This window comes from Trichechus manatus, unplaced genomic scaffold (genome assembly GCF_000243295.1).
Source record: "Trichechus manatus latirostris isolate Lorelei unplaced genomic scaffold, TriManLat1.0 scaffold00040, whole genome shotgun sequence".
Classification (NCBI taxonomy): domain Eukaryota; kingdom Metazoa; phylum Chordata; class Mammalia; order Sirenia; family Trichechidae; genus Trichechus; species Trichechus manatus.
This window is the reverse complement of record NW_004443976.1, coordinates 15,599,163-15,625,087: the sequence shown is the minus strand read 5'-3', so window position 1 is coordinate 15,625,087 and position 25,925 is coordinate 15,599,163. Positions and strand designations below refer to the sequence as shown.

General features: G+C 39.9%; 1 protein-coding gene across 3 annotated transcripts in view; it reads right to left on the bottom strand.

Annotated features, from left to right (window-relative positions):
• ANKFY1 (ankyrin repeat and FYVE domain containing 1) overlaps window positions 1-25,925 on the bottom strand; it is a 97,529-nt gene that overhangs the window by 22,602 nt on the left and 49,002 nt on the right. For 2 of the 3 annotated variants that reach the window (XM_012555502.2, XM_023731137.1), the window contains exons 4-10: window positions 23,226-23,361; window positions 18,581-18,704; window positions 16,341-16,490; window positions 14,865-15,030; window positions 4,890-5,094; window positions 2,552-2,620; window positions 2,134-2,333 (exon numbers count right to left, since the gene is read on the bottom strand). In XM_012555502.2, the coding sequence (XP_012410956.2) occupies window positions 2,134-2,333; window positions 2,552-2,620; window positions 4,890-5,094; window positions 14,865-15,030; window positions 16,341-16,490; window positions 18,581-18,704; window positions 23,226-23,361 (1,050 nt within the window). Of the gene's footprint in view, window positions 1-2,133; window positions 2,334-2,551; window positions 2,621-4,889; window positions 5,095-14,864; window positions 15,031-16,340; window positions 16,491-18,580; window positions 18,705-23,133; window positions 23,362-25,925 lie in introns of those variants that run through there. The other variant, XM_023731138.1, reaches the window with a different exon arrangement.

Genomic DNA, 25,925 nt, shown 5'->3' with positions numbered 1-25,925 from the left:
TAATAGTGCCAAAGCAATGGTGGGTCAAACTGGGAAGCCTTAACACCAATCAAGACAATGGCATCACCAGCACTAGTAGTCATTGTATTCTTCAGTGCCGTGCACTCACAGTAAAAAAAAAAGTTTCACTTAAGATGATCCTTCATAAAGCAGTAAAAATGACTAGTAGTATTAAATCTTGACTACTGAGTACTGGTTGTTTTAAAATGCTGTGTGTAGAAAGTACGCACAAAGCCATCCATTTCTGCTACATACCAAAGTACAATAGTCATCTCAGAGAAGAGCCCTTGTGCCACTGTTTTGAGTTGCTTCTTTCATCGAACGCCACTGTTACTTGGAAGAATGACTGACTGACTGACAAACTATGGTTATTCAAACATGGGCATTTGGCACACGTTTTCTTGGAAATGAATAAAGTGAGTCTGTCGCATTCAGAAAAACAACAGACAATATTTGTACCCAATGTAAAATTTCAGCTTTCAAATAAAAATTAGAATTTTGGAAAACTTTTATTGGCAACTGTAAGTCTGATAGCTTCTCAATATTTAAAGACTTTTTTGGTTAGATCAGTGGCAATATGAAAAACGGTGATTATAAAATATTTGAGCATATGAAAGATCTGCATAAGTTAGGGAACCAATATTTTCCAAATGACTAAGGCATGATGTTACAAAATCATGCATGAAGAGAAGATCCATTCAAAGTCAAAAAACTGGACCATGGATTTTAATACAACAGAGTATAAAAAGTTCGTTGATATGGTTTCAGATTCTACATTGCAACTAACCTTAAAGAAACTATCACCTGATGAAGTTTAATATCAAAGAAATATATCCCCAATTATCTGAAAAGGCTATTAAAATGCTCCTCCCTACAACTCTGAAAAGGAGGGTGAGAATGGTGGCGCAAGTCAAAGACTGTAATCACTGTCACTGAGGTGTACACGGAGAAACTGTTGAACGGGTTTATGTTCTGCTGTGTATATTCTCAATAACAACAAAAATAAAATTCTATTAAAAGAAAAACTTCCTCCCTTTTCCAACTACATAACCATGCGAGGATGGACTTTCTTCAAGCAAAGTAACAAATCTCAAAAGACTGACTACAGATGCAGATTTAAGAATCTAGCATTAAAGAGAATTGTAAAAATGTAAAAACAATATCACTCTTCTCACTAAATTTGTTTTTAAAGTTATTTTTTATAAAAAATGTTATATATTAACATGTAATGGTTTATAATTATTGTTATTTAGCTACTCCATATTTTTAAACAATTTCAGTTTTAATTTCTAATATGTTAAATACCAATAGATACAACCCATATAAACAAAAACTCTTTGGGATATAGTTTTTAAGAAGGTAAAAGGAGTTGTGAGTCCAAAACATCTGAGAACCACTGTAGGAAATAAACAGAAATGTTTCAGCTTAAATGGGTTAATGTGTAGCCTAGCTAAATTTTTTGAAGCACAGTATTAAAAACAAAAATTACAACCTGGGCTTTTACTGTATTTAAAACTAAGTACAATTTTGACCAATGATTCTACAGAAAAATCCTGATCAAAAGGGGGAAAATGCAGGACAGAATTTATAATTCTCATGGACTCTAGACTGTTTGGAGCCTTGAAGGCTGGATGAACCCCCAAAACTATTGCCCTGAGATAATCTTTAAACCTTAAACCAAAAACATCCCCTGAAGTCTTCTTAAAATCAAACAATAATTTAGCTTAACTAGTAAAGAATGTCTGCCTTGACCATTATGCTCTTTTAAGATCTATCTATACGAGATCAAATTGACAAAAGCAACTGGAAGGATTAGATAGGAACCTTAGGGGGCAGTAAATTTATGTTAATGGAGGAAAAACAACTCAGAAAAGGGTAAGAATGGTTGCACAACTTAAAGAAAGAATGTAATCAACGTCACTGAATTGTACATGTAGAAACAATTGAACTGGTATATGTTTTGCTGTATATATTCTCAACAATAACAACAAAATAAAAATAAATAAAATTAAGTACAAAGTAATTTTTATAACAGCATGCTGAACGGTTTCTAAATTTTTGGTAAAAACATTTATGCAACATTTCATGGAGCCTCCAGAGTTGGGGATCATCTCTTGAGGTGCTCTGCTTTACCTGTCACTGTATCAGGCGCATCAGTGTTGCTGCCTCGCTGAATGAGTCTAGCTGCAAAGCTATTCTCGTCAAAGGAAGTTCCATTTACTACAGGGGTGTCTTCAAAGGGGTTTACAGACTGGTCGGAAGACACAGTGATGTACTGCACCGCAAGCCACAGAGCTGTGCTGCCCTCGTGGTCTTTCAGCTCTAAATCTAATCTGAAATAAGGAAGCAATGTGAACAACAAATATAATTTTCAGACACCGCACTGCCAACAGCCTTATTCTTTTTCTTCGTACATTTTGAAAGACAAATTTCGATTTTGCTTCTACTTATTAAAATGTGTAACACTAAAAGGTGTTTTAAAAGAATTATTTTTCACTCACAATCCCACCCTCACAACTGCTTTTTCATTTCTCCATGTCTCCCTACGTACTGTTTACACTGCAGCAGCTGATTGAACACATATTCATTCCTGGCCATGATGGACAAGTGCAAAGGAGTCCTGCAGGATGAAAAAGAAGAGGTGCCAGTTCAGGACAGGCTCAACCCCAGATGACTCAGCAGCAGGTGACTAGAAAACTTGTAAAATCATCTTCCATAAGGAATTCCACATTTCTGCAACAAGTATCCCTCTCTACCCTGGCAAATGGCTTTCCAAAACCATGACCAAGTATCAGAGTATGAAAAATGGATTCATTTATACGTTACCATTTATTCAGTGGCCAAAAAGACAAGAATCAATAAAATAAGAGATATAAAAAACTCTGCAATTCAACACTGACTCCTTACTCAAGGTGTATATACAATTTTTTTTAAAAAAATAGCAGTTTCTACCATAAGTATGAATATTTTTCCCTACTTGTCCCCCACTAATTCTGAAAAGAAATTTTTTTTCTCCCCTATAATTCTCCGTTATACTCTAATACACTCAGAGTAGCAGTGGGTAAAAACTGCCTTTCACTAGTGATTGATTAAAGTGGCATTTAGCCACTCTTTGACCCTTCACTTAGCCCTGGAGCCCTGAGGGAGACAGCCACCGCAGAGCACAGGCACGCCCGGGGCTGGCATCTCCTCGGGCACACAGACTGCCAGGGTTTACTGCAGTTGGGAAAAATCAAACAATCAACACAGGAAATAAAAAAGGATGTAATTATTTGGGAAATAAGGTAATTATCATATGATATTGAGAGTTCATGGAGATACATCTTATTTAATCATCACACAAATCCATTATCCTATTCTGACAACCAAACTTCACAAACATCTTTTATTCTTTGAGAGAGTTTTCAGAGATAAAAAATAGTCAGCCATTCCGATGAAAAGTGGGTCCCACTTCTTGTTGGTGATTCAGGTGGCTTAACTTCCCTTCAAAGCCTCCCATACTGCTGTCCCAAAGATAAACAGCCCTTTATTAGATTTTAAACCACATGGAATCTTCATCTGAATATTTCTGGAAAGGGGCAAAAGGAACAAGATAGCTACTGTCAAATATGTGAAGGGCTGTGCTATGGAAGATGGCAACCTGTACCAATAAAGAGTTGCCTGAAATCGTAAAATGGTACCACCGCTGTGGAATACAGTTTGGCGGTTCCTCAAAAGACTAAACATAAAATTACCACATGACCAGAAATTCTACTCCTAGGTATATACACAAAATAGAAAGCAGGAACACAAACAGAAACCAGTACACCAATGTTTTGGGGCCCTGATGGCACAGTAGTTAAGAGTTTAGCTGCTAACCAAAAGGCTGGCAGCTCAAATCCACCAGCTGCTCCTTGAAAACCCTATGGGGCAGTTCTCCTCTGTCCTCCGGGGTCACTATGAGTCGGAATTGACTCAGTGGCAACAAGTTTGGTTTCGGTTTGGAGTCACAATAGTCAAAAGGCGCAAACAATCTAAATGTCCATCAACAGATGAACGGATAAACAGCATGTGATACATACATACAATGGATTATTACTCAGCCATAAAGAGAAATGAATTCATGATACATGCTACGACATGGAGGAACACTGAAAACCTTTTGCTAAATGAAATAAGATAGTCACAAAAGGATAAATATTGTATGCTTCCACTTACATGGAATAGCTAGAATCTGCAAATGGATAGAGACCAAAGTTTATTTGTGGTTACCAGGGGTGAAAGGGAAGAGGAAAGGGGGGAGTCACTGTCTAGGGGGCACTGAGTGTCTGCTAAGGGTGACAGAAAAATTTGGAAACAGAGTGGTGATGGCTGCATAACATGATGAACATAATTAATCTCAGTAAACTGTACACGTAAAAAATGTTGAAATGGCAAGTGTTTTACTACATAAGTTTGTACCACATTTAAGAAAAAAAAAAGTATTGCTTGAGGTGGGAGTATTTACAAGAAGGGAGAACTGGGTTTTCTAACAGTTAGAACTCATAAAACTGAAACAAACTGCCTTGAGATAGTATGCTCCTCAAGCAACCTAACAAAGATGCAGAAGGCTTCTCCCTTGGAGGAGTTGGACTAGATGACCACTCTGGTTCCTTCTAACATGAAGATGCTAGAAATTACTTAGAAATTCAGAGACCTCAATTACCCAGGATGGAAATGTTTCCTCCAAATGCCTCTAGCTTTAGTGGTGCCTTTCATTTGCATGTAAATCAATGTTTGTGGCTTTAGTAAAAATCTGATTGAATATTGCTGAACTAAAGAACATGAAGTTCCTGCCAGTTATATGCCACCACAAAGTGACCTTATGGGAATAGTGCTAAGGGCACAGTCTATTTGTTCCCCCAACTTACCTGCCCTTGCTGTCCTGCATGTTGGGGTTGGCACCAGCTTGCAGGAGGGCCTCTGCGATCTGTGCCATCTCAGACATCACATCTGCTGAGTGTTTCTTTGACCTGTACAATGCCACAAGATGCAATGGTGTCTCCTGGGCACCCAAGGTAGCAGCATTGACAAGAGCCCCATTCTTAATGAGGAAAGTGGCAGCAAAGAGATCTCCTTGGAAAGAAACAAGAGAAAAAATGGTCACAGATGACAACTCCCAGGGCAAGCTATTCCGGAGAATGAGTCCTCAAAAAGGCACCAATCAGTAATTGCAAACAAAGAGAAGGGACAACTGGACATGTATGAAGGGATCTCTGTAAGCAGAAACTTATCTAATTCAAAAGGCGTCATTCAATTTCTGATTACCTATTATCATCTGTTCTACCTACTCGTTTCAACATTACTTCATGGTGTAAGAATACAGGCTTCTATCCTTCAAAGGCCTCCTCTGGTAATCTCTTCTCAAAAAGAGCTTCCAAGATCCCCCACTCCCAGCACAATTTCTCTTCCTCTTCCATTTCCTGACCACAGTCTGTACCTAAGCAACACTTACTCACAATCTGCTCTACCTACAAACAGGCTCCTGCTCAGAGTTTAAGCCACAGAATAAGACCATGTCTGACTTATTTATTATTATTGTAAAGATTCTTTCCACTATTTGTCAGTTTGTCGTACTGTGGGGGCTTGCGAGTTGCTGTGATGCTGGAAGATATGGTACCGGTATTTCAAATACCAGCAGGGTCATCCATTGTGGACAGGTTTCAGCAGAGTTTCCAGACTAAGAGAGACTAGGAAGAAGGACCTGGCGATCTACTTCTGAAAAAAAGTGGCTGGTGAAAACCTTAAGAATAGCAGCGTAAAATTGTCTGATATAGTGCTGGAAGATGAATCCCTCAGGTTGAAGGCACTTAAGATATAATTAGAGTCGGCCGTAATGACGTGGATGGAATAAAACTTTTGAAAACTTCATTTGCTGATGTGGCACAACTCAAAAAGAGAAGAAACAGCTGCAAACGTCCATTAATAATCGAAACATGGAATGTATGAAGTATGAACCCAGGAATTGGAAGTTGTCAAAAATGAAATGGAACACTTGGAAGACAGATATCCTAGGCATTAGTGAGCTGAAATTGGCTGGTATTAAATCATATGGTCTGCTGTGCCTGGAGTTACAAATTAAATAGGAAGAATATCGCACTCATTGTCAAAAAGAACATTTCAATATCTATCCTGAAGTACAATGCTGTTAGTGATAGAATGATATCCATACGCCTAGAGGGAAGACCAGTTAATACCACTATGATTCAAATTTATGCACCAACCACTAAGGCCAAAGATGAAGAAACTGAAGATTTTTACCAACTTCTACGATCTGAAATTGATCGAACATGCAATCAAGATGCATTGATAATTACTAGTGATTGGAATGCAAAAGTTGGAAACAAAGAAGAACCATCAGTAGTTGGAAAATATGACCTTGGTGATAGAAATGACACCAGAGATCACATGACAGAATTTTGCAAGACCAACAACATATTCATTTCATTGGAAATACCTTTTCTCAACAACATAAATGGCGACTATTCACATGGATCTTGCCAGATGGAATACACAGGAATCAAATCGACTACATCTGTGGAAAGAGATGATGGAGAAGCTCAATATCATCAGACAGAACACAGCCAGGGGATGACTGCAGAACAGACCATCAACTGCTGATATGCAAGTTCAAGTTGAAGCTGAAAAAAATTAAAGCAAGTCCATGAAAGCCAAAGTACAACCCTGAGTATATCCCACCTGACTTAAGAGACCATGTCAAGAATAGATTTGACACACTGAATACAAATGACTGAAGACCAGATGAGTTGTTGGATGACATCAAGGACATCATACAGAAAGAAAGCAAAAGGTCATTAAAAGACAAGAAAGAAAGAAAAGACCAAAATGAACGTCAGAAGACACTCTGTAACTTTCTCTTGAACACAGAGTAGCTAAAGTGAATGGAAGAAATGATGACGTAAAAGAGCTGAACAGATTTCAAAGGGCAGCTGAAGACAAAATAAAGTATTATAATGAAATGTGCAAAGACCTAGAGTTAGAAAACCAAAAGAGAAGAACATGCTCAGCATTTCTCAAGCTGAAATAACTGAAGAAAAACTTCAAGCCTCGAGTTGCAATACCAAAGGATTCTATGGGCAAAAAACTGAACTATGCAAGAAGCATCAAAAGAAAATGGAAGGAATATCCAGAGTCCCTGTACCAAAAAGAACTGGTTAACATTAAATCAGAAATCGGGAGGTAGCATATGATCAAGAACCGATGGTATTGAAGGAGGAAGTCCAAGCTGCACTGACGGCATCGGTGAAAAACAAGGCTCCAGGAACTGACGAAATACCAATTGAGATGTTTCAGCAAACAGATGCAATGCTGGAAGTGCCCACATGTCTATGTCAAGAAATTTGGAAGACAGCTATCTGACCAACCAAAGAAACGTTATCCAACAGAATGCAGAAATTATTTAACAATATCATCAACATCACACACAAGGAAAATTTTGCTGAAGATAATTCAAAAACAATTGCAGCAGTCCATTGACAGGGAACTGCCAGAAATTCAAGCCAGATTCAGAAGAGGACGTGGAACGAGGGTTATCACTGCTGATGTCAAATGGATCTTGGCTGAAAGTAGAGAACACCAGAAAGATGTTTAACCTGTGTATTACTGACTGTGCAAAGGCATTCAACTGTGTGGATCATAACAAATTATGATTAACACTGTGAAGAACGGAAATTCCAGAACACTTAAATGTGCTCATGCGGAACCTGTTGTCAAACAGAACAAGGGAATACTGCGTGGTTTAAAATCAGGAAAGATGTGCATCAGGGTTGTATCTTTTCACCATATTTGTTCAATCTGTATGCTGAGCAAATAATCTGAGAAGCTGGACTATATGAAGAAGAACACAGCATCAGGATTGGAAGAAGACTCATTAACAACCTATGATATGCAGATGACATCACCTTACTTGCTGAAAGCAAAGAGGATTTGAAGCACTTACTGATGAAGATCAAGGACTTCAGCCTTCAGTATGGATTACACCTCAACACAAAGAAAACAAAAATCCTCACAACTGGACCAATAAGCAACATCATGATAAACAGAGAAAATACTGAAGTTGTCACGGATTTCATTTTACTTGGACCCACAATCAATGCCCATGGAAGCAGCAGTCAAGAAATCAAACAGCGCATTGCACTGGGCAAATCTGCTGCAAAAGACCTCTTTAAAGTGTTAAAAAGCAAAGATGTCACTTTGAGGACTAAGGTGCGCCTGACCCAAGCCACTGTATTTTCAATCGCCTCATATGCATGCGAACGCTGGACAATGAATAAGTTAAGACCGAAGAAGAACAAATGCCTTTGAATTACAGTGTTGGTGAAGAATACTAAATATATCATGGACTGCCAGAAGAATGAACAAATCTGTTTTGGAAGAACTACAGCCAGAATACTCCTCATAACTGATGATGGCAAGACTTCGTCTCACATACTTTGAACATTTTATCAGGAGGGACCAGTCCCTGGAGGAGGACATCATACTTGGTAAAGTAGACTCAGAGAAAAAGAGGAAGGCCCTCAGTGAAATAGACTTTGACACAGTGGCTTTAACAATGGGCTCTAACACAGCAACAATTGTGAGGATGGCTCAGGACCAGGCAGTGTTTCGTTCTGTTGTACATAGGGTCTCTATGATTTGGAACAGACTCGACAACACCTAACAACAGCAAAGATTCTTTTTATTTTTGCAGTCTCATTACCTACAAGCATAACAGTCTTAACAAGGAGTTTACAATTGAATATTTGAACAGAAAATCTGTACACCTTACTATTAAAAATCTGACACGGTAAATTAATTAGTTATTAAAAAAAAAAAGTATGCTTTGTAAAACCTTCCCATTACCTTAACTCTTAGAGTATTACAGGAAGAAAGCCTCCCTAGGACTATTTACAAATACCAAATTAAAACTGAATAACTTACATAAAATCTACTAATTGTAAAAGCCCAGTTTTCCATCTTTGACTATTCAGTGCTCTGTATGAGGGGAAAAAAAACCTACTTGACATCTTAACAAAAGGCCAAGAATTAAGTTTATATAAAGATATTACTGTTAAAAATACTTGTGGAAACCAGTTAAAACATACTTGTCAAGTTAACTTCGAGGATAATAGGGATTAAGCAATCAAGTTTGTTGTAAGAGTGCTTAAAGTTCAGTCTTTCTTGGAATTGCTGTTGTTAGATGCCGTCGAGTGTCATGTACAACAGAATGAAATGCTGGAATTGGTTCCATTTATAATTTAAAACATGTAAAACCACTCACTATGCTCACAATGTTTCTTAAGAAAATAAGACAGGAGTAATAATTCATTATAAGATAATCAACTATTATCAGAGAAACCATCCAGTTATAAATGTACAACGCCTGTCTGCTGGCATTCCACCTAACTAGAAGCAATTATTTCTCTTGGTGGCCTCCAGGTGGCACAAGTCAGGCATAGCCAGGAAGTCTTTCAAATGTTCAGTTAAACAAGCTTCCAAATCAAACTCAAACTCGTCCTTCACTTGACAGTCTACAAGTCTACCATTGGTGGGTGTGCCAGAACACATACCTAAGTTACCCCAAGAACTTGTCTGGGATTCAGAGGTAGTGTCTACAGATTCGGTCTCCATTTCACCACGGTCTACAGGATAAATTTCTTGCAAATCACATCTTTTTTCAGCTGGAGGATCCCAAAAATGCAGAGCAACCTTCCATAGTTTGATACGGTGGTCATACAACTGTCAACTACTTAAATTTGTTGAGGGTGTTGGGATGAAATCTGTTTCTAATTGTTAGGATTACAGATGTAGATCCTTTGAATCAGAAATTCTGGATGATGTTTCTTTCTCTCCTCCAAAGTCACTTGAGAAGTTTTTTTTCATATCCTACAATATCATTTCATCTTCTTCAGCTACACTTCCCAGTCTGAACATCTAGAATGGGGCTTAGAACCTACAGGAGTGGCAAAGCTCTCAAGTCTGTTATTTGTACCCCTATAATTATTTTCATCTGAATATATGCGTTTCATCTGGTCCTCGGTGGACATGGACATATCAAAATCATCTGGTTTTCTGCACTCCCCATCTGTTCTGTGCTGTCTTCCAAGGGATCAACTTGCTGGAGAATATGAGCTCTGACACTGAGGTGGCTGGGCTGCCACGTGCCCCTTCAGATGCTGACTGGCCCCATGGCTGATTTATTTTTGTATCCACTAATGTCTTCTGTAAAACAGAAACTGGGAAAATGTTTGGAAAGAAAATGGATTGACAGATCAGGACTTTTGGGTTCCACTTTCACAACTGGCTCTAATTCCAACCAATTATATATGACTTTAGGTAACTTACGCTTCTCTCATCAGCCCCTTCCCCTGAAATGTTTTCATTCTACTGACCCCATTTTTTGTGGGGGGAGAAGGTGGTAATCTTTACCAACATCATGTGCAAAGGGCCAAAGCTTAGATTTCTTTAAAATAGTATGTTCTTAGAGCACTGACAGTAATGGGTCACATGCATATCAGGTGAACTAAATTTCATATATTAAAGATCTTTGCTCATATTATAATGAAAGTAAGATTAACAGTTTCATTAAAGTTCATTACTCAGTTTAATTATTTGGGCAGGTCAACAGACTGACAGCTCAAGTTGAAGGTGGAAACATTCCTACACGGGAGCTGGTTATGGTACTCCAGCCATAACCAAGGTAAGATGTGTCATGAGCAAGCTGCTGGGTTGACTGCCTACCACAGGGTAGGCACTGTGCTAGATGCACTAATACTGTCTCTCATTCTCCCAACAACCCAGTAAAGCAGAAACGACTCCCACTTTACAGATGAGGAAAAGAAGACTCAGAGTGGTTATGTGATTTGTCCAAGGTCACAAAGTAAATGGATAAGCCAGGATTCAAAGCTTGAAACTTCCAAGCTCCGATGCCAGTGCTCTGTCCATGACACCATGCTGCTCTCTCCAAAGTTAGCAACAATCAAGCTTATTATAAACTCACACCATAATCCACATGCTAGCAGGCAATTGATAAATTCAGGGTGGAAGATTAAATCATCTGAAAATAAGCATCAAAAATGCAACACCAGTCCTTGGCAATTTTTGTTAACTAAGCAATCACCAAAATATTTAATAACTCCTCAAAGATGTTTTTTCATCAAACATTATGAACTTAACTCCCAAGAGTAAAGAAACATAATTCTGAAATTGTTTTTTTAGTAACAAGTGTATCTGTTTCCAAAATAAACATCGCAGATGCTAAACAGTGTGGGAAAGAGTAATTCCTTATGTGGTGGAAACTTTCCCCACTGAACACCACTCAGTGCTAAGTGCCCAACGGCTTTGCACAGTGCAGACTGGTGCTTGGGAAAAATGCATCTGCTCTTGACACTGACATACTCTAAGGATTTCCTTCACAATGATGAGCAAAATTTTCCTCTCCGCCAGCCAGCAAGCTCACACTCTAACACATGGCTTGGAAGAATATTTATATTAAAATCTTTGCCCCAAAAGGATGAAGCCACAGCTACAACAGGGCCACATCTAGAAGTAACTACATTCTACCAACTAGAAGTAAACTGTAAATGGCAGCAGAGACAATAATAGTATAATAATACATAATCAGAAAGGTAAATAAAACACACGATTAAGATGTAGGGAAACCTGAATATTCTGCTTTTGATCTATACATGTAAACAACAAAAAAGGGGCCTTGGCCAAGTTACTTCAATCCAGTTAACTATCCCCTACACAACTAAGGCTTTGACATTTCTGACAGCTTTCACTCCCTGCTGGAACTCCACCTCTACAGGTACTGTCACTATCAAAAATGAACACTGCGAAGTAGAGGCAGGCAGGACCCAGCTGGGACTTATGAATTAATAAAGCCATGAGGAAAACAAAACCAACAAACTAATACTTTTTTCACTGAAAAGTCAATTAAGATTGAAATGTTCTGATCTCAGTTCTATCCCTTCCATATTCTTCCCATTACTAATGATAATGTACTCAAAATATAGCTGCAACTTCAAAGAACTTTCCCAAAACAAAATGAAACTTTATCACTTTGTCATGCTGTAAGAGAAGTCCAGATTGCAAAAGTGAGAACCCTGAATCAAGCATATAAATAAACGTGTGGTTTTGATACTTGCCCTCTCTTACAACAACTGACACAAGCATACCTCAGAGATATTGTGAGTTCGTTTCCAGGCCACCGCAATAAAGTGAATATTGCAACAAAGCAAGTCACATGAATTTTTTTTTCTCACTGCATATAAAAGTTATGTTTACACTATAATGTAGTCTATTAAGTGTGCAATAGCATTATGTCTAAAAAAAGCAATGTATATACCTTAGTTAAAAAGTACTTTATTGCTGAAAAATGCTAACCATCCTCTGAGCCTTTAGTGAATTCTAATCTTTTGCTGGTGGAAGGTCTTGCTCGATGTTAATGGCTGCTGACTGATTAGGGTGGTGGCTGTTGAAGGCCAGGGTGGCTGTGGCAATTTCTTAAAGTAAGACAACAATGAAGTTTGCCGTCATTGACTGACTCTTCCTTTCACAAAAGATTTCTCTGTAGCATGCGATGCTGTTTGCTAGCATTTTACCCAGAGTAGAACTTCTTTCAAAATTGGAGTCAATCCTCTCAAACCCTGCTGCTGCTTTGTCAACTAAGTTTATGTAAGGTTCTAAATCCTTTGCTGTCATTTCAACAATGTTCACAGCATCTTCACCAGGAGTAGACCCATCTCAAGAAACCACTTTCTCTGCTCATCCACAAGAAGCAACTCCTCATCTGTTAGTTTTATCATGAGATTCTAGCGATTCAGTCATTTCTTGAGGCTCTGCTTCTAACTGTAGTTCTCTTGCTATTTCCACCATATCTGTGGTTACTTACTCCACTGAAGTCTTGAACCCCTCAAAGTCAACCATGAGAGTTGGAATCAACTTCTTCCAAACTCCTGCTAATGTTGATATTTTGAGTTCCTTCCCATGAATCACGAATGTTCTTAATGGCATCTAGATTGGTGAATCCTTCCCAGAAGGTTTTCAATTTACTTTGCTCAGATCTATTATCTCTGGCAGCTAGTCTTATGAAATGTATTTCTTAAATAATAAGACTTGAAAGTCAAAATTACTGCTTGATCCATGAGCTGCTGAATGGATGCTGTGTTAGCAGGCATGAAAACATTAATCTCCTTGTATATCTCCGTCACAGCTCTTGGGTGACCAGGTGCATTGACAATCAGCAGTAATATTTTGAAAGGCATCTTTTTTTCTGAGCAGTAGGTATCAATAATGGGCTTCAAATATTCAGCAAAACACGTTGTAAACAGATGTGCTGTCACCCAGGCTTTGTTGTTCCATTTACAGAGCAGAGGCATAATTCTTAAGGGCCCTAGGATTTTCAGAATGGTAGAGTATTGGCTTCAACTTAAAGTCACCAGCTATATTAGCCCCTAACAAGAGAGCCAGCCTGTCATTTGAAGCTTTGAAGCCAGGCATTGACTCCTCCTTTCTAGCTACGAAAGTCCTAAATGGCATCTTCTTCCAATATAAGGCTGTTTCGTCTATACTGAAAATCTGTTGCTTAGTGTAGTCACCGTTATCAATTAGCTTAGCTAGATCTTCTGGATAACTTGCTGCAGCTTCTACATCAGCACTTGTTGCTAAACCTATGAACCACCCTCCGCTAGCTTCAAACTTTTCTTCTGCAGCTTCCTTACCTCTCTCAGCCTTCAAAGAATTACAGAGAGTTAGCGTCTTGCTCTGGATTAGGCTTTGGCTTGAGAGACTGTCATGGCTGGTTTGATCTTCTACCCAGACCACTAAAACTTTCTCCGTATCAGCAATAAGGCTGTTTTGCCTTCTTCTTATTCGTGTGCTCACTGGAGTAGGACTTTTAATTTCCTTCAAGAACTTTTCCTCTGCATTCACAACTTGGCTGTTTGGCACAAGAGGCCTAGCTTTCAGCCTGTCTCAGCTTTCAACATACCTTCCTCACTAAGCTTAATCATTTCTAGCTTTTGATTTAAAGAGAGAGACTTGCGACTCTTCCTCTCACTTGAACACTCAGAGGACATTGTAGGGTTATTAACTGGCTTAATTTCAACATTGTCGTGTCTCAGGGAATAAGGAAACCCCAGGAAAGGGAGAGAGATAGAGGAACAGCTGGTCAGTGGAGCAGTCAGAACACACACAACATTTATCGATTAAGTTCACCATCTTATACGGGTGTGATTCGTGGCACCCCAAACCAATAACAATAGCTACATCAAAGATCACTGATCACAGATCACCATAACGGATATAATAATAATGAAAAATTTCGAAATATTGCGAGAATTACCAAAATGTGACAGAGACATGAAGTGAGCACATGCTGTTGGAAAAATGGCACCGACAAGACTTGCTCAATGCAGGGTTGCCACAAACCTTCAATTTGTAAAATACGCAACATCTGCGAAACTCAATAAAGCCAAGTGCAATAAAACAAGCTATGCCTGTACAAGTCTTCTGGCACTACTCCTAGAGAAACTGATAACTGAACAAGCAAACATATCAATAGCTTACAAGTAAAAGGTACTTCTAAAAGTTCTCCATCTTTCTAGCTTTCCTTTCTGAGGCCCGGTTGGCACTATGAAATAATTGTGAACTATGAACGAACAAGGCATAGGCAATAGCTCTTCAGTTCCTCCTCTGACCCAGTGATCATAAATTCTAAATCATGTAGCCTGCAAGTGAAGGAAGCCTTTGGGGTTTCTGGAACAGGGTCAGAGAGTCTTCAAAAATTACTTGGATAAAAGTAAAGTTGTCCTCAGAGAAAAATATAAAACATTGCTTCCTACCTCTTTGGATTCCTTTATGTAACAAGCTCCAACCATTCTTGTCTACCATGTCCACATCGGCTTTGTGACTAACCAGAGTGGTGGCTATACTCTCTAGTCGTCGAGAAAGGGCTAGATCTAAGGCAAGATCTCCGTTATGATCCACTTCATTCAACTTCCCAGGGAGCTGTATAGATAAATTTGTAAATTAGTACCCAGCCAAGAGAGAATACAATCAATTTTAATCTATTCCACCTTGAACCTTAAATATCATGTATTATACAAATGTCAAATTACAGTGCCTAACACTGCTTACTCCCCACATTCAACTGAATTCTGACTTGTATCAGGCCTCCTCAGGGCACATGACCTTTAGGGAGCACAGAATTAATGGGGTTCACAGAACACACATAAACATGGAAGACAATTAAAGGCCCAGGGGGACATGAAGACAGAGCGCTGTAGGAGCACGAGCGCCAGGGCAGAGGTGCAGAGAGCTTCATGGTAAATAGCTAACATTTTCAGGAAGGATCATGGCTTAATTATCTAATTCCCTCTGAGAGTTTATTGTCTCCCCCACACACTGGACACCAGGATAAAACATACTACACTCTCATCTGTCAAGAACAACTGCTTTTCTTCTAAGACAGTGTGGCAGGCAGAATAATAGCCCCCCAAAGATGCCCATGTTCTAACCTCCAGAACCTGCAAATAGGTTACTTTACATGGTAAAAGGGACTTTGCAAATGTGATGAAGATTAAAGACCTTGAGATGGGGAGATTATTCTGGATTATCCAGGTGGGCCCAATCTAATCACACGGGTCCTTAAAAGTAGAGGGAGGCAGACAGATGTGACATGAGAAGGACTTGACCTGCCGTTGCTGTCTCTGAAGAGAGAGGAAGGGGCCACAAGCCAAAAAATGTGGTGGCCTCTAGAAACTGGGAACAGCCCTTAGCTTACAGCCTTGGTTCTAAAGCCACAGGAACTGAATTCAGCCAACAACCCAAATAAGCAGGAAACAGATTCTCCCCTAGAACCTCCAGAAAGGAACACAGCTGGCTGACACCTGGATTCTGGTCCAATGAGACCCATACTGGACTTCTGACCCACAAAACTGTGAGACGATATATTTGTGTTGTTTTAAGCCACTAAATTTGTGGTAATCTGTTATGCACCAATAGAAAACTAACGTAGATTTGGTACCTGGAAGGTACTGCTGTAACAAATACCTAAAAATGTGGAAGTGGCTTTGGAATTAGGCAATAGATGGGAGGCTGGAAGAATTTTGAGAAACATGATAGAAAAAGCCCAGACTGCCCTGAACAGACTACTAGTAGAAATATGTATATTAAATATGTGTTGTAAATCCTAAACCCTATACAACATGGATGTGCCAATGAGGGCTCAGAAGGAAATGAGAAGTATTATAGAGAAAACCAAGCAAAGGACAGTTTTGGGGAAAGGTGTGAAAAATGGAAAAAAGAGCTTACAGTACCTGTGAATCCATTTCAATCAGATAGAGGAAGACAACATCTTCTCTCTCCACTTTGATAGCTTTATGTAATGGAAACTCAGTCTTGGATTTGATCATTTTGTACAACAGCTGAGCACTCATGCTGCTGAAGTCCTCCTTCCGTAAGTCATCCTAACGATTAAAAAACAAAACAGTGAAAAGTAGAATAGATTCAATCTTTCAATAATAACCACAACAACAGACATTTATTAAGCCCTTAGAATGTGTTCCAAAAACCAAACCCCTTGCTGTCAAGTTGATTCTGACTCATAGAGACCCTACAGGACAGAGCAGAACTGTCCACAGAGTTTCCAAGGAGCAGCTGGTAGATTCGAACTGCCGACCTTTTGGTTCGCAGCCAAGCTCTTAATCACTGAGCCACCAGGGCTCCTAAGATGTGTTGGGCCCTACTTTAGGGCTTTACATTTCCCAACTCATTTTATTCCCACAAAAACCCTACCAGGTAGGCACAGGGACAGATTACCCAATAAGCAAGGTAAGCACAAGCTTAGGGCATCAACAAAACAGGGGCACCAGCCGTCCAAAGCAAAGACCCACAGATGCCAGGCAGACAGGACACAAGCAAAAGCGAGCACCGCAGTGGAAGGGAACTGGCAGGGCACTAAATGAAACTGATACCAGCTCCAGTGTGAGAGAATGTGCTGGCTGGAAATAAGGTTCACGAAGTTTCACCAAGATGTCCACGCACAAGGTTGTTTAAACTATAAGGCCCCTACCACTTCAACACATTCATTGACATCTGTCTCCTATGGTCCCCTCCTGTATAACTGAAACTCCTTATCTTGGTGAATCTCTTGGGAACATACTATTTCTTTTAATAAACAAGACATGGGGGTGGGCTGTCAAGTCTAACTCTTGTTACAATTTTTCATTGTGGGAGATCAACAGAATTTTGCGTTGATTGTTGAAACAACTAAGTTCACTGGCTCATTATCTTTGTTGTAGAATATATGGAATATTCTTTTTGTAGAAAATGTGGCATATAGTAAAAATCTTAGTACTCCACATCCACTGAAAATTTTATAATCCAGTTCATCTCATTCTGCTAAAATGGCATAAGCCACTTTTGCGTTCAATCACTAATATTAGTCATGTTTAAAAAGAAGTTACATCATGGATGGCTAAGACACACACACACACATTCATGTGTACATATGACTCACATATTCCATTCGAATGCATGAGTAAGCAGAGGAGGGGGCACCACAGATTATCAATGCTTAGGGCCCTCACACGCCTTAATCTGGCCATGGGTAGGCACTGTTATCACCCCCACTCTACAGACTAAGAAAGCGAGCATAAAAGAGGTGAAGTAACTTGCCTAAGTTCACAGAGTAAGTAAATGGCTGAGTTGGGATCTGGAGCCAGCACAGCATCACTATGCCTCTCAACAAGATGGCTCAGCACAAGAGACACTGACAGCCAACCAGAACTGCGCCATGAGGGGAGCCCTCCACGTAAGAATAGAGTCCCTTTTCCCTCACCCACAAAAATGTCAATTTAGATTTAACTGGAACTTCCACAGTTCACTCCACTGAGTCACAACTGGTCTCCACTACTACTGGATCTCTATATTTCTACCTATTTTGGCAGAAAAGTTACCATTCCTGTTTCAATAATTTAAAATTTGGTTCTTTTAGACATCTTTTCTGAAAATACCAAGACCCTTCGTACAGTGTTGCTGAATACCAAACAATTCCCACAAACTGGTTTACGCTGGCACTAGCGAAACACTTGCAAAACAAGTAACTAGCACCTGCAAAACCAACAACGTAACAAACAAATGCAAAACTGTTCCTTATGATGAAAACCAACTAAGAAGGGCAATTCTAAATTTAATAATGCTTTCTAGACAATGGAGGAAGCAAGAGTAAGCTCTGAAACAATGCTGCAGAGCCCCCCAGGGCCTGTTGGCCCCCCAGCAGCACACTGCTCCCATGGCCCCACTGCAGCTTCTGCAGATGGAAGGGAAGGCAGGTGTCCCTTTGTACCAAGCCTGTTTCTTGACCTGAGCTATCTTCTGCCCTCCACTCTGAAATCATATAACTACAAGACTTTTAGAGCTGAAAAGAATCTCACAGATCTCCTAATCCAACTGCTTCACCGTCAGTTTTGTAACAAGAGGGAACCAGGTCCCAAACCCAGGTCTTCTGACTTCTGGCGAAGAGTGCTCTGTCCGTACGCCTCCATCGCGCACTCACCCAATGACTTGCGATAATTTCTGCACAGTAGTTCATCAGTGTGCTGGCATTCAGCTCCTCCGCAGTCTGATAGAAGCGAATGCAGTTCCTGACGTTCACCAGAGACATAACGCCCTTCTCACATCTATAAGGGAATATTAATGATGAACAGTATTATTGGAAGAATGATATTCATAAGTGAACAATGCAAAACAATAATCTGTGTATTGGCTGGCTATGTCCAATAACACTAAGGTGTAAGGTTAAGCAAAGTAGTTATGAATGAATGAGAGCTAAGCTCCCGTATTCTAAAAATACTAGAACTTTTTTATGATATTATATTGCTTAATTCTAGTCAGAATCAAAATAATCTGAAAATAACCTTGTTAAGTATAACATCCCAACTGCCTTAAAAGTAATCACATGAATGTTGCTGATCATCTACAGGCAACTGTAAAATCAAACACAATGGATCAAATTCAGTCCTCTGTTATTTAGTCGTATGGGACACATTTGTAGTTCCAACTAGCAGAACTCTTTTATGTGACCAGTGTGGCTTAGACATAGGTTCAAATACAAGGATTTGTGCCTCAATAAATTAACACCTCCTTAAAAGTCCACACAAAAGGTGAACTGTATGGTATGTAATTTTTATCTCAATAAAGCTATTTAAAAAAAAGTCTACCCAAAATATCTATACCGTATGGAAACAACTGAGTTAAGAGTCAAACCACGGTACACCAAGACAGAGGAAAACTGGCTATAGTGTATGTCTCCACAAAGCCTGGTTTAACCAAAAAAAAACAACAAACAATAAAACAACAAAGACTCTTTTACAACCAGGAACTTGAAAACATCAACTATGTCAGAGGAGAGCTGCACACAGGCAAACAGGCCTCTGGCATCAAAGCAGCCAACACGCCGTAGCCTAGAAGATACACGGCTAGGAACACCCAGGCCTCTTCTACCCCAGAAGTCCTGGATACTTGATGAGCCTCCTGTGGAGAAAGGCCTGGGGAGGAGTGGCGGGGAGGCCATGGCACCGCCCCTCCATCTCCCTTGCCTCCACATCTCTCTCTCTACAAATCAGGTTCGCCTCTGAGGGCAGCACACGGATCTAATATGGTCTAACATTCCACCGCTGCTCACCTTGTCCCACAGCCCCCATAAAAATCCTTTTCTGTTCACAAGACAGAATGTAGTGGAGAGAGCACGAACGACCTCGAGGCAGGAAAGGCCTGGGCTGAGATCCACTGAGATCGAGGCCAAATGACTTGACCTCTCTGGACCCCCTGTCTACCTGTCTGTAAAGTAAGGATGATACACATCCCAGAGGCATGGAGGATCTTGGAGTGTTTTTCAAGATAAAGGAAAACTATATATACTTAGCACATCAGGAGGCACATAATAGATATGTTCAATAAGTTTGAGGTCCCTGTCCTAGCCCTCCTCTTCTCTAAGGCCTAAAATTCTTTTACTAAGGGGAAAAAGGAAAAAGTGTAAAAGGAAACTATATGACTTAATAACAAAGATGAATGGGTTTCAGTACATTATAAATAAGAATAACTGACTGGCTAGTGGATAATTGCCAACTTTAATAGGTAAGCTTTAAGTAACAGAGTTAGAGAAAGACCTTGACGGGTGGGGTGGGGAGGTAAGGGAGGCGAGCCATGAGAAAGACCTGGGAAGAATGAAGAACAAACTTTCAAAACCACACAAGTGAAACCTCAGGCTAGGACCAAGTATACAATCTCAGAGTCTGGTCTCCATCTAGCGATAAATGCAGGTGCCTGTGTTTTCATACAGAGATTCGTGCTTAGGTGCTTTGTTTTCACTAACACAGCTGACTTGGCATAAAGAAACATCTATCCCAGGGCATTTTCAAATCAAGTCATTACAATATCCAAACAACGGAGTAATAATGTAGGTTACATATAATAGTATTATATTTCTGAGCCTCAGCTCTCTTTATGCTGGTTGCCCTAAAATCCCCAAACTCATACCACATCGTAGCAACATTTGAAGTCACTCTGACTTCAGCTATGAAATCAGAGCACTGGAGGCAAAAAAACCTCTTTTCAGATATGAGACTTTTATTACTTTTACATAACAAATACCCATGGTCTTGCCCTCCTAATGTGCTGACATGCTAACATCAGGCCACCTGACTCTGGTATGCTGTACTGCCTGCCTTGTGGAGGGCACTTTACAAAGCACTTTTACAGACAAATGCTGAGAATCTGAAAATTCCATTTTTCTCTTTTATTGTCAAATGACATAGCACCCAGACCACTGCCCTCAAGTCGATTCCGACTCACAGCGACCCTACAGGATAGAGCAGAACTGCCCCACAGTGTTTCCAAGGAGAAGCTGGTGGATTTGAACCGACGGCCTTTTAGTTAGCCAAGCTCTTAACCACTGCACCACACAGTACCCAGGGACTTAAATATGTTTCACGAGGAGAGATGTTTTGTTAAAACTGGCAGACACTTCATTTTCACTAAACTCTGGGATTCCCCAGAGGGCCATTCACCATTTGGATAGCCTATAAATAGTAACTGACATGCTGCACAAAACTGAAGAACACGTAATCTTATTTACAAATGAAGATTCTCAGTTCATATCTTCTCTGAAAAGTAGCAAGACAGACTAGCTCTCCTCTGAAGGAAATATTTTGTTGTCGTTAATATATGTTTTAATATTAAAGTATACAGATGCACAAAAATAATAAACCTAATTTTTTAATTACAAAATCAGCATATATTTAAATGTCCCACAAACTCCTGTCTATCTGTGGTATCAATCCTGTGTATGTATGTGAGAGACAAAGAAATTACTGAAAGGAAAATAATGAAAGGTCAACAGGAACCGAATAAATGGCTTTCAGTTTCTTTTTTACACTCTTCTATAGTTTCCAAATACGATACACTGCACATGGTTTATACTTTTATAATCAGGAAACAATTATTATATTAACTATCATTTTTAGCATAAACTAATCCTCTTTTAAAAAAGGAGTCTTTTCCTGATAATACTTACCACAACATATTTCCTCTTCATAAAATTGGTAGCACTCCCAAACTACCGAGACCCCTAAGTTACAAAAATGAGCAACATCTGCTTCATACTTAACTGCACGTGTTTATGTCAGAGCCCTTTCATTTCCTATCTCAAACGTGTAACTCTCCTGCAGAGAGCAGAGGGCACTCTGCGCCCTTTTAAAAGCCAACACTAGACTCCACTCCTGGATCTCTTCCATCCAGGTTCTTAACAAAACCACAACAGACAAAACTTAATACCACATCCAACAGTACAAAAACCGAGCATGTGGTAATGTTGATAGTTAGGAAGCCTAATCAGTCAATAAATAACAAACATTTTAATTAAAGAATCCATTATACAGATTACAATTATCTAAACTACTTCAAACCTCAGGGCATTTTTATCAAAGCAGTTTAATTTATAAGCAAGTTTGACAAGGTCAATGGGAGAAAGGAGACCAAATCTGAAAAAAATAAAGATATAAATCACATTCAATTTAATTAAAATCATTCTCATTTCACCCTCAGGTAGTTCTAAAACCCACCAAAACAAACAAAAGAGGAAAGAAAGAAACATTAACTGCAAGGCCTCCACAGCAAAGGTGCTCTGTTAACCTAATACTAGGTGTGTATGTGCCTACACCTCTTAGACCTTTCTGTTTTTAGTATTGGATTTAGATGTTAAAATGCATTTGAGCCCACATCAAATACAGGTAGTCAGGGGTAACCTGTCTCGGATTTCCGTGGGGACAGTGGGCCGTCCCAAGGGAAACATCAGCACGTGCAGCTCCAGACAGCAAGGTCTCTCTTGGCTCTCTGAGGGCAACACAGCACAGGGGGAGTGTCTCTTGATGGCTGAAGCCATCCTTTCAGCCACCCAGGAGAAAAGCCATCCTTTCTCGCACCCAGGAGAGAAAAAAAGCTCAGTAGTGATGTAAAGAGACACTCCATCAACCAAGCTGACTACCAAAGGCCACCTCTCCAACAGATGCTCAAGGGCACTCTGCCTGGCATCCATTTGGTGAACATTTTGTTTTCTGTTGTTCCAAAATGCCAACTCGGGAGAGCCACAGAGAAAAAATACAAGATGAAAACAGCATGCTAATTCTCCTTGGGAATCTAACAAAGCAATAACTTAAATGAAATGAGATTTCAGAAACACAGACTATGAAACACGGTACGCCAGCTATGAAACCGTATTCTCACATATTAAATTGAAGCACTAATGTGTTTCCAACAAAGTGAATGTGACCAAGAATTTCAGCAAGGTAGATAAATCAGAAAACAGAATAAAATGTCAAACGAAATAGTACAGGAGGTAAAGTGAAGCATCTGGATACTGGATTATATTATTTCATATTAAACTCAACAGTTCACACAATTATGTAATTTCAGGTAACAGGCCAGTGAAAGAAAAGAGAACAGCTAAAAGCTTTGGCAAAATTTAGCTCACAAGATAACACAGAGCAAGGGAGATGACAAACGCTCTCCCCACCATCGATTTTAAAAGAACACCTTGCAAAAGTTATTTACATTAGCAGAAGAAGCTGTTTTCCCAGAGCTTGGCATAATTAAAGCTCAGCCACCACCATCTGAGGTGCTTGAATATATCTGCTGTGACTTGCCTCTCCCTAAGGAGCTGTAGTTGAAACCGATTAGCTAGTTTCATCAGTTCAGTCAGGAACACATCATCTTCTTTGAACTCCAACTCATCCGTATAGATCCAGCGAAGCATTGTCATTGTCACCTCAGGGTTAGCATCTGGTTAAAGAAAGTAGACAGAAAAACTGAAAAACAAAGCACCAGATGACCACTTAAGCCTTCATCTGAGGCTAAAAAAGTAAATTATGGTACACCCAACTCAATAAAATATTACACGGCCATTAAAAATGGTGATTAAGCAGTCTGGGCAGCATCTGACTCCAGAAAAGTGTTAAAAGTTCTTCATGGGGCAGTGGGTATAGGGTCACTATGAGTCGGAATTGACTCGACAGCAGTGGGGTTTTGGGTGAAGAAAATGAACCTACCAAGGATGTGTCAAATACATTGAGATAAAATATTTGAAACATATGACAAAGAGTTTATATTCTAATATAGTGATCTCACAAATGAAAATAAAAAGACACCCAATGGAAAAATGGGTAATGGATATAAGTAGGTAATTCACAAAAATAAGAATGATCAATAAGCATTACCAATAACCAAATACAAAGTTAAACCATATTTTTTTGTCTCTCAGACTAGCAAAGATTTTTTAAAGTACATAATCTTTTACACAGCAATTATAAACCTCAAAATCAAATCCAGTGCTGTCAAGTCGATTCCGACTCATAGCAACCCCATAGGGTTTCCAAGGTTGTAAGTCTCTGCGGAAGCAGACTGCCACATCTTTCTTCCAAGGAGCTACTGGTGATTTCAAACCGCGACCTTTCAGTTAGCAGTCAATGGCTTAATCACTGCGCCACCAGGGCTCCTTACAGCAATTATACATGTACATTAATATCCTAAGAAAATAATTAGGTAAATACAGAGAAATGTATATACTAAGATATTCAGCACACTATTATTTTTAATAATGGAAAACTGGGACTAAATCTTAAGAATTCAACAATGAGGAACTGAGTAAATAAGTTATAGTATATACACACACTGGAAAATTCTGCAGCAATTAAAATTATATAGATCCATATGCAACATATATAGACTGGGCAACATTTTATTCTGTTGTACATGAGGTCACTATGAGTCAGAGTTGACTCAACAGCAACTAACAATAACATACACAATATAAAAAGATATTCAGTAAATACCAAGTAAAAAAAAGTAGGCTATATCTCCTGAAGTCTTCTCAAAACCAAACAATAGTTTAGCTTAACTAGTAAAGAATGTCTGCCTTGAGCACTGTGCTCTTTTAAGATCTATCTACATGCTATGGAACTGACAACAGCCAACTTGAAAGATTAGATAGGGACCTTAGGAGGCAGTGAGTTTTTGTTAATGGGGGAAGAACAACTCCAAAAACAAGGGTGAGAATGGCTGTACAACTCACAGAATGTAATCAATGTCACTGAATTGTACATGTAGAAATTGTTGAATTGGTGTATGTTCTGCTGAGGATATTCTCAACAAAAACAACAAAAATAAATTATATTTAAAAAAAGGAGGCTTAGGGGGGACCTCATACCATCAAGAAAGCAGTGCCGGGAGCAGAGTGCGTCCTTTGGACCGGGGTCCCTGCGCTGAGAAGCTCCTAGTCCAGGGGAACACTGATGAGAAGGCCGAGAGAGACAGAAAGCCTTTCCCTGGAGCTGACGCCCTGAATTTGGACTTTCAGCCTACTTTGACTGTGAGGAAATAAATTTCTCTTCATTAAAACCATCCACTTGTGGTATTTCTGTTATGGCAACACTAGAGAACTAAGACAGAATTTGGTACCAGGAGTGGGGTGCTGCTCTAACAGATAACTAAAATGTGGAAGCGGTTTTAAAACTGTGAATGGATAGACGTGCGGCAGTGACAGAGGACTAGCAGCAGCAGAGAACCTACAGCAGCAGCAAAGTGGCAGCAGCAAAGAACCAACAGCAGCAGAACCAGGAGACTAGTGCAAGATGGTGCTGGAGCCGACCCATGGAGCAAGAGAGGTGAGTGCCTGTGTGTAGGAGGCTTCCTGGCAGAGTGGGGTGCCTCTGGGCACTTATCGGTGGATCTAGGCTTGCCAACCCACGGAGCAAGAGAGCTGAGTGTCTGTGTGCACAAGGCTTTCTGGCAGAGTGGGGTGCTTCCAGGCACTTATACCGGTGGAGCTACAGAGCTTTGGAACACTTGCCCCAGCAGGGCAGATGTGGGCGTTAGGCCCGAGGGCCAAGAGGCCACAGGAAACAGAAGCAGAAGCTGAACAGACTAGGGTCACAAGAAGCTGAGCTGCTTCAGCCTCAAAAGGTATGGCCATGACCTCAGGGGTTTCAAAGGGTGGAGCCATGGCCTTTGGTGTTTCTAAGGGTGGAGCTGTCACTCCAATGGACGAGGCGAATGGTGCGCCTAAAGCCAAGGGAGCAGAGTTGCTGTCCCAGTGGGCCTGGAAGGTGGAGCTGAAGCCCAGGGCTGAGGGGCTTCCACTCAAAATCCAGAGACTATGGCCAATACCTAGAGTCTGGAGGGCAGGGCTATTGTGTAAATTGTCTCAGAGAACAGAGGATTATTTTCAAAGCCTTGACGGCTAATGTAATGGGTTCTGCTAACTTGCTTGATGCCTGTTATGCCTTCTTTCCCTGCAATTTCTCCCATTTGTAATGGAAATGTCTAGCTTGTGCCTGTTCTGCCATTGT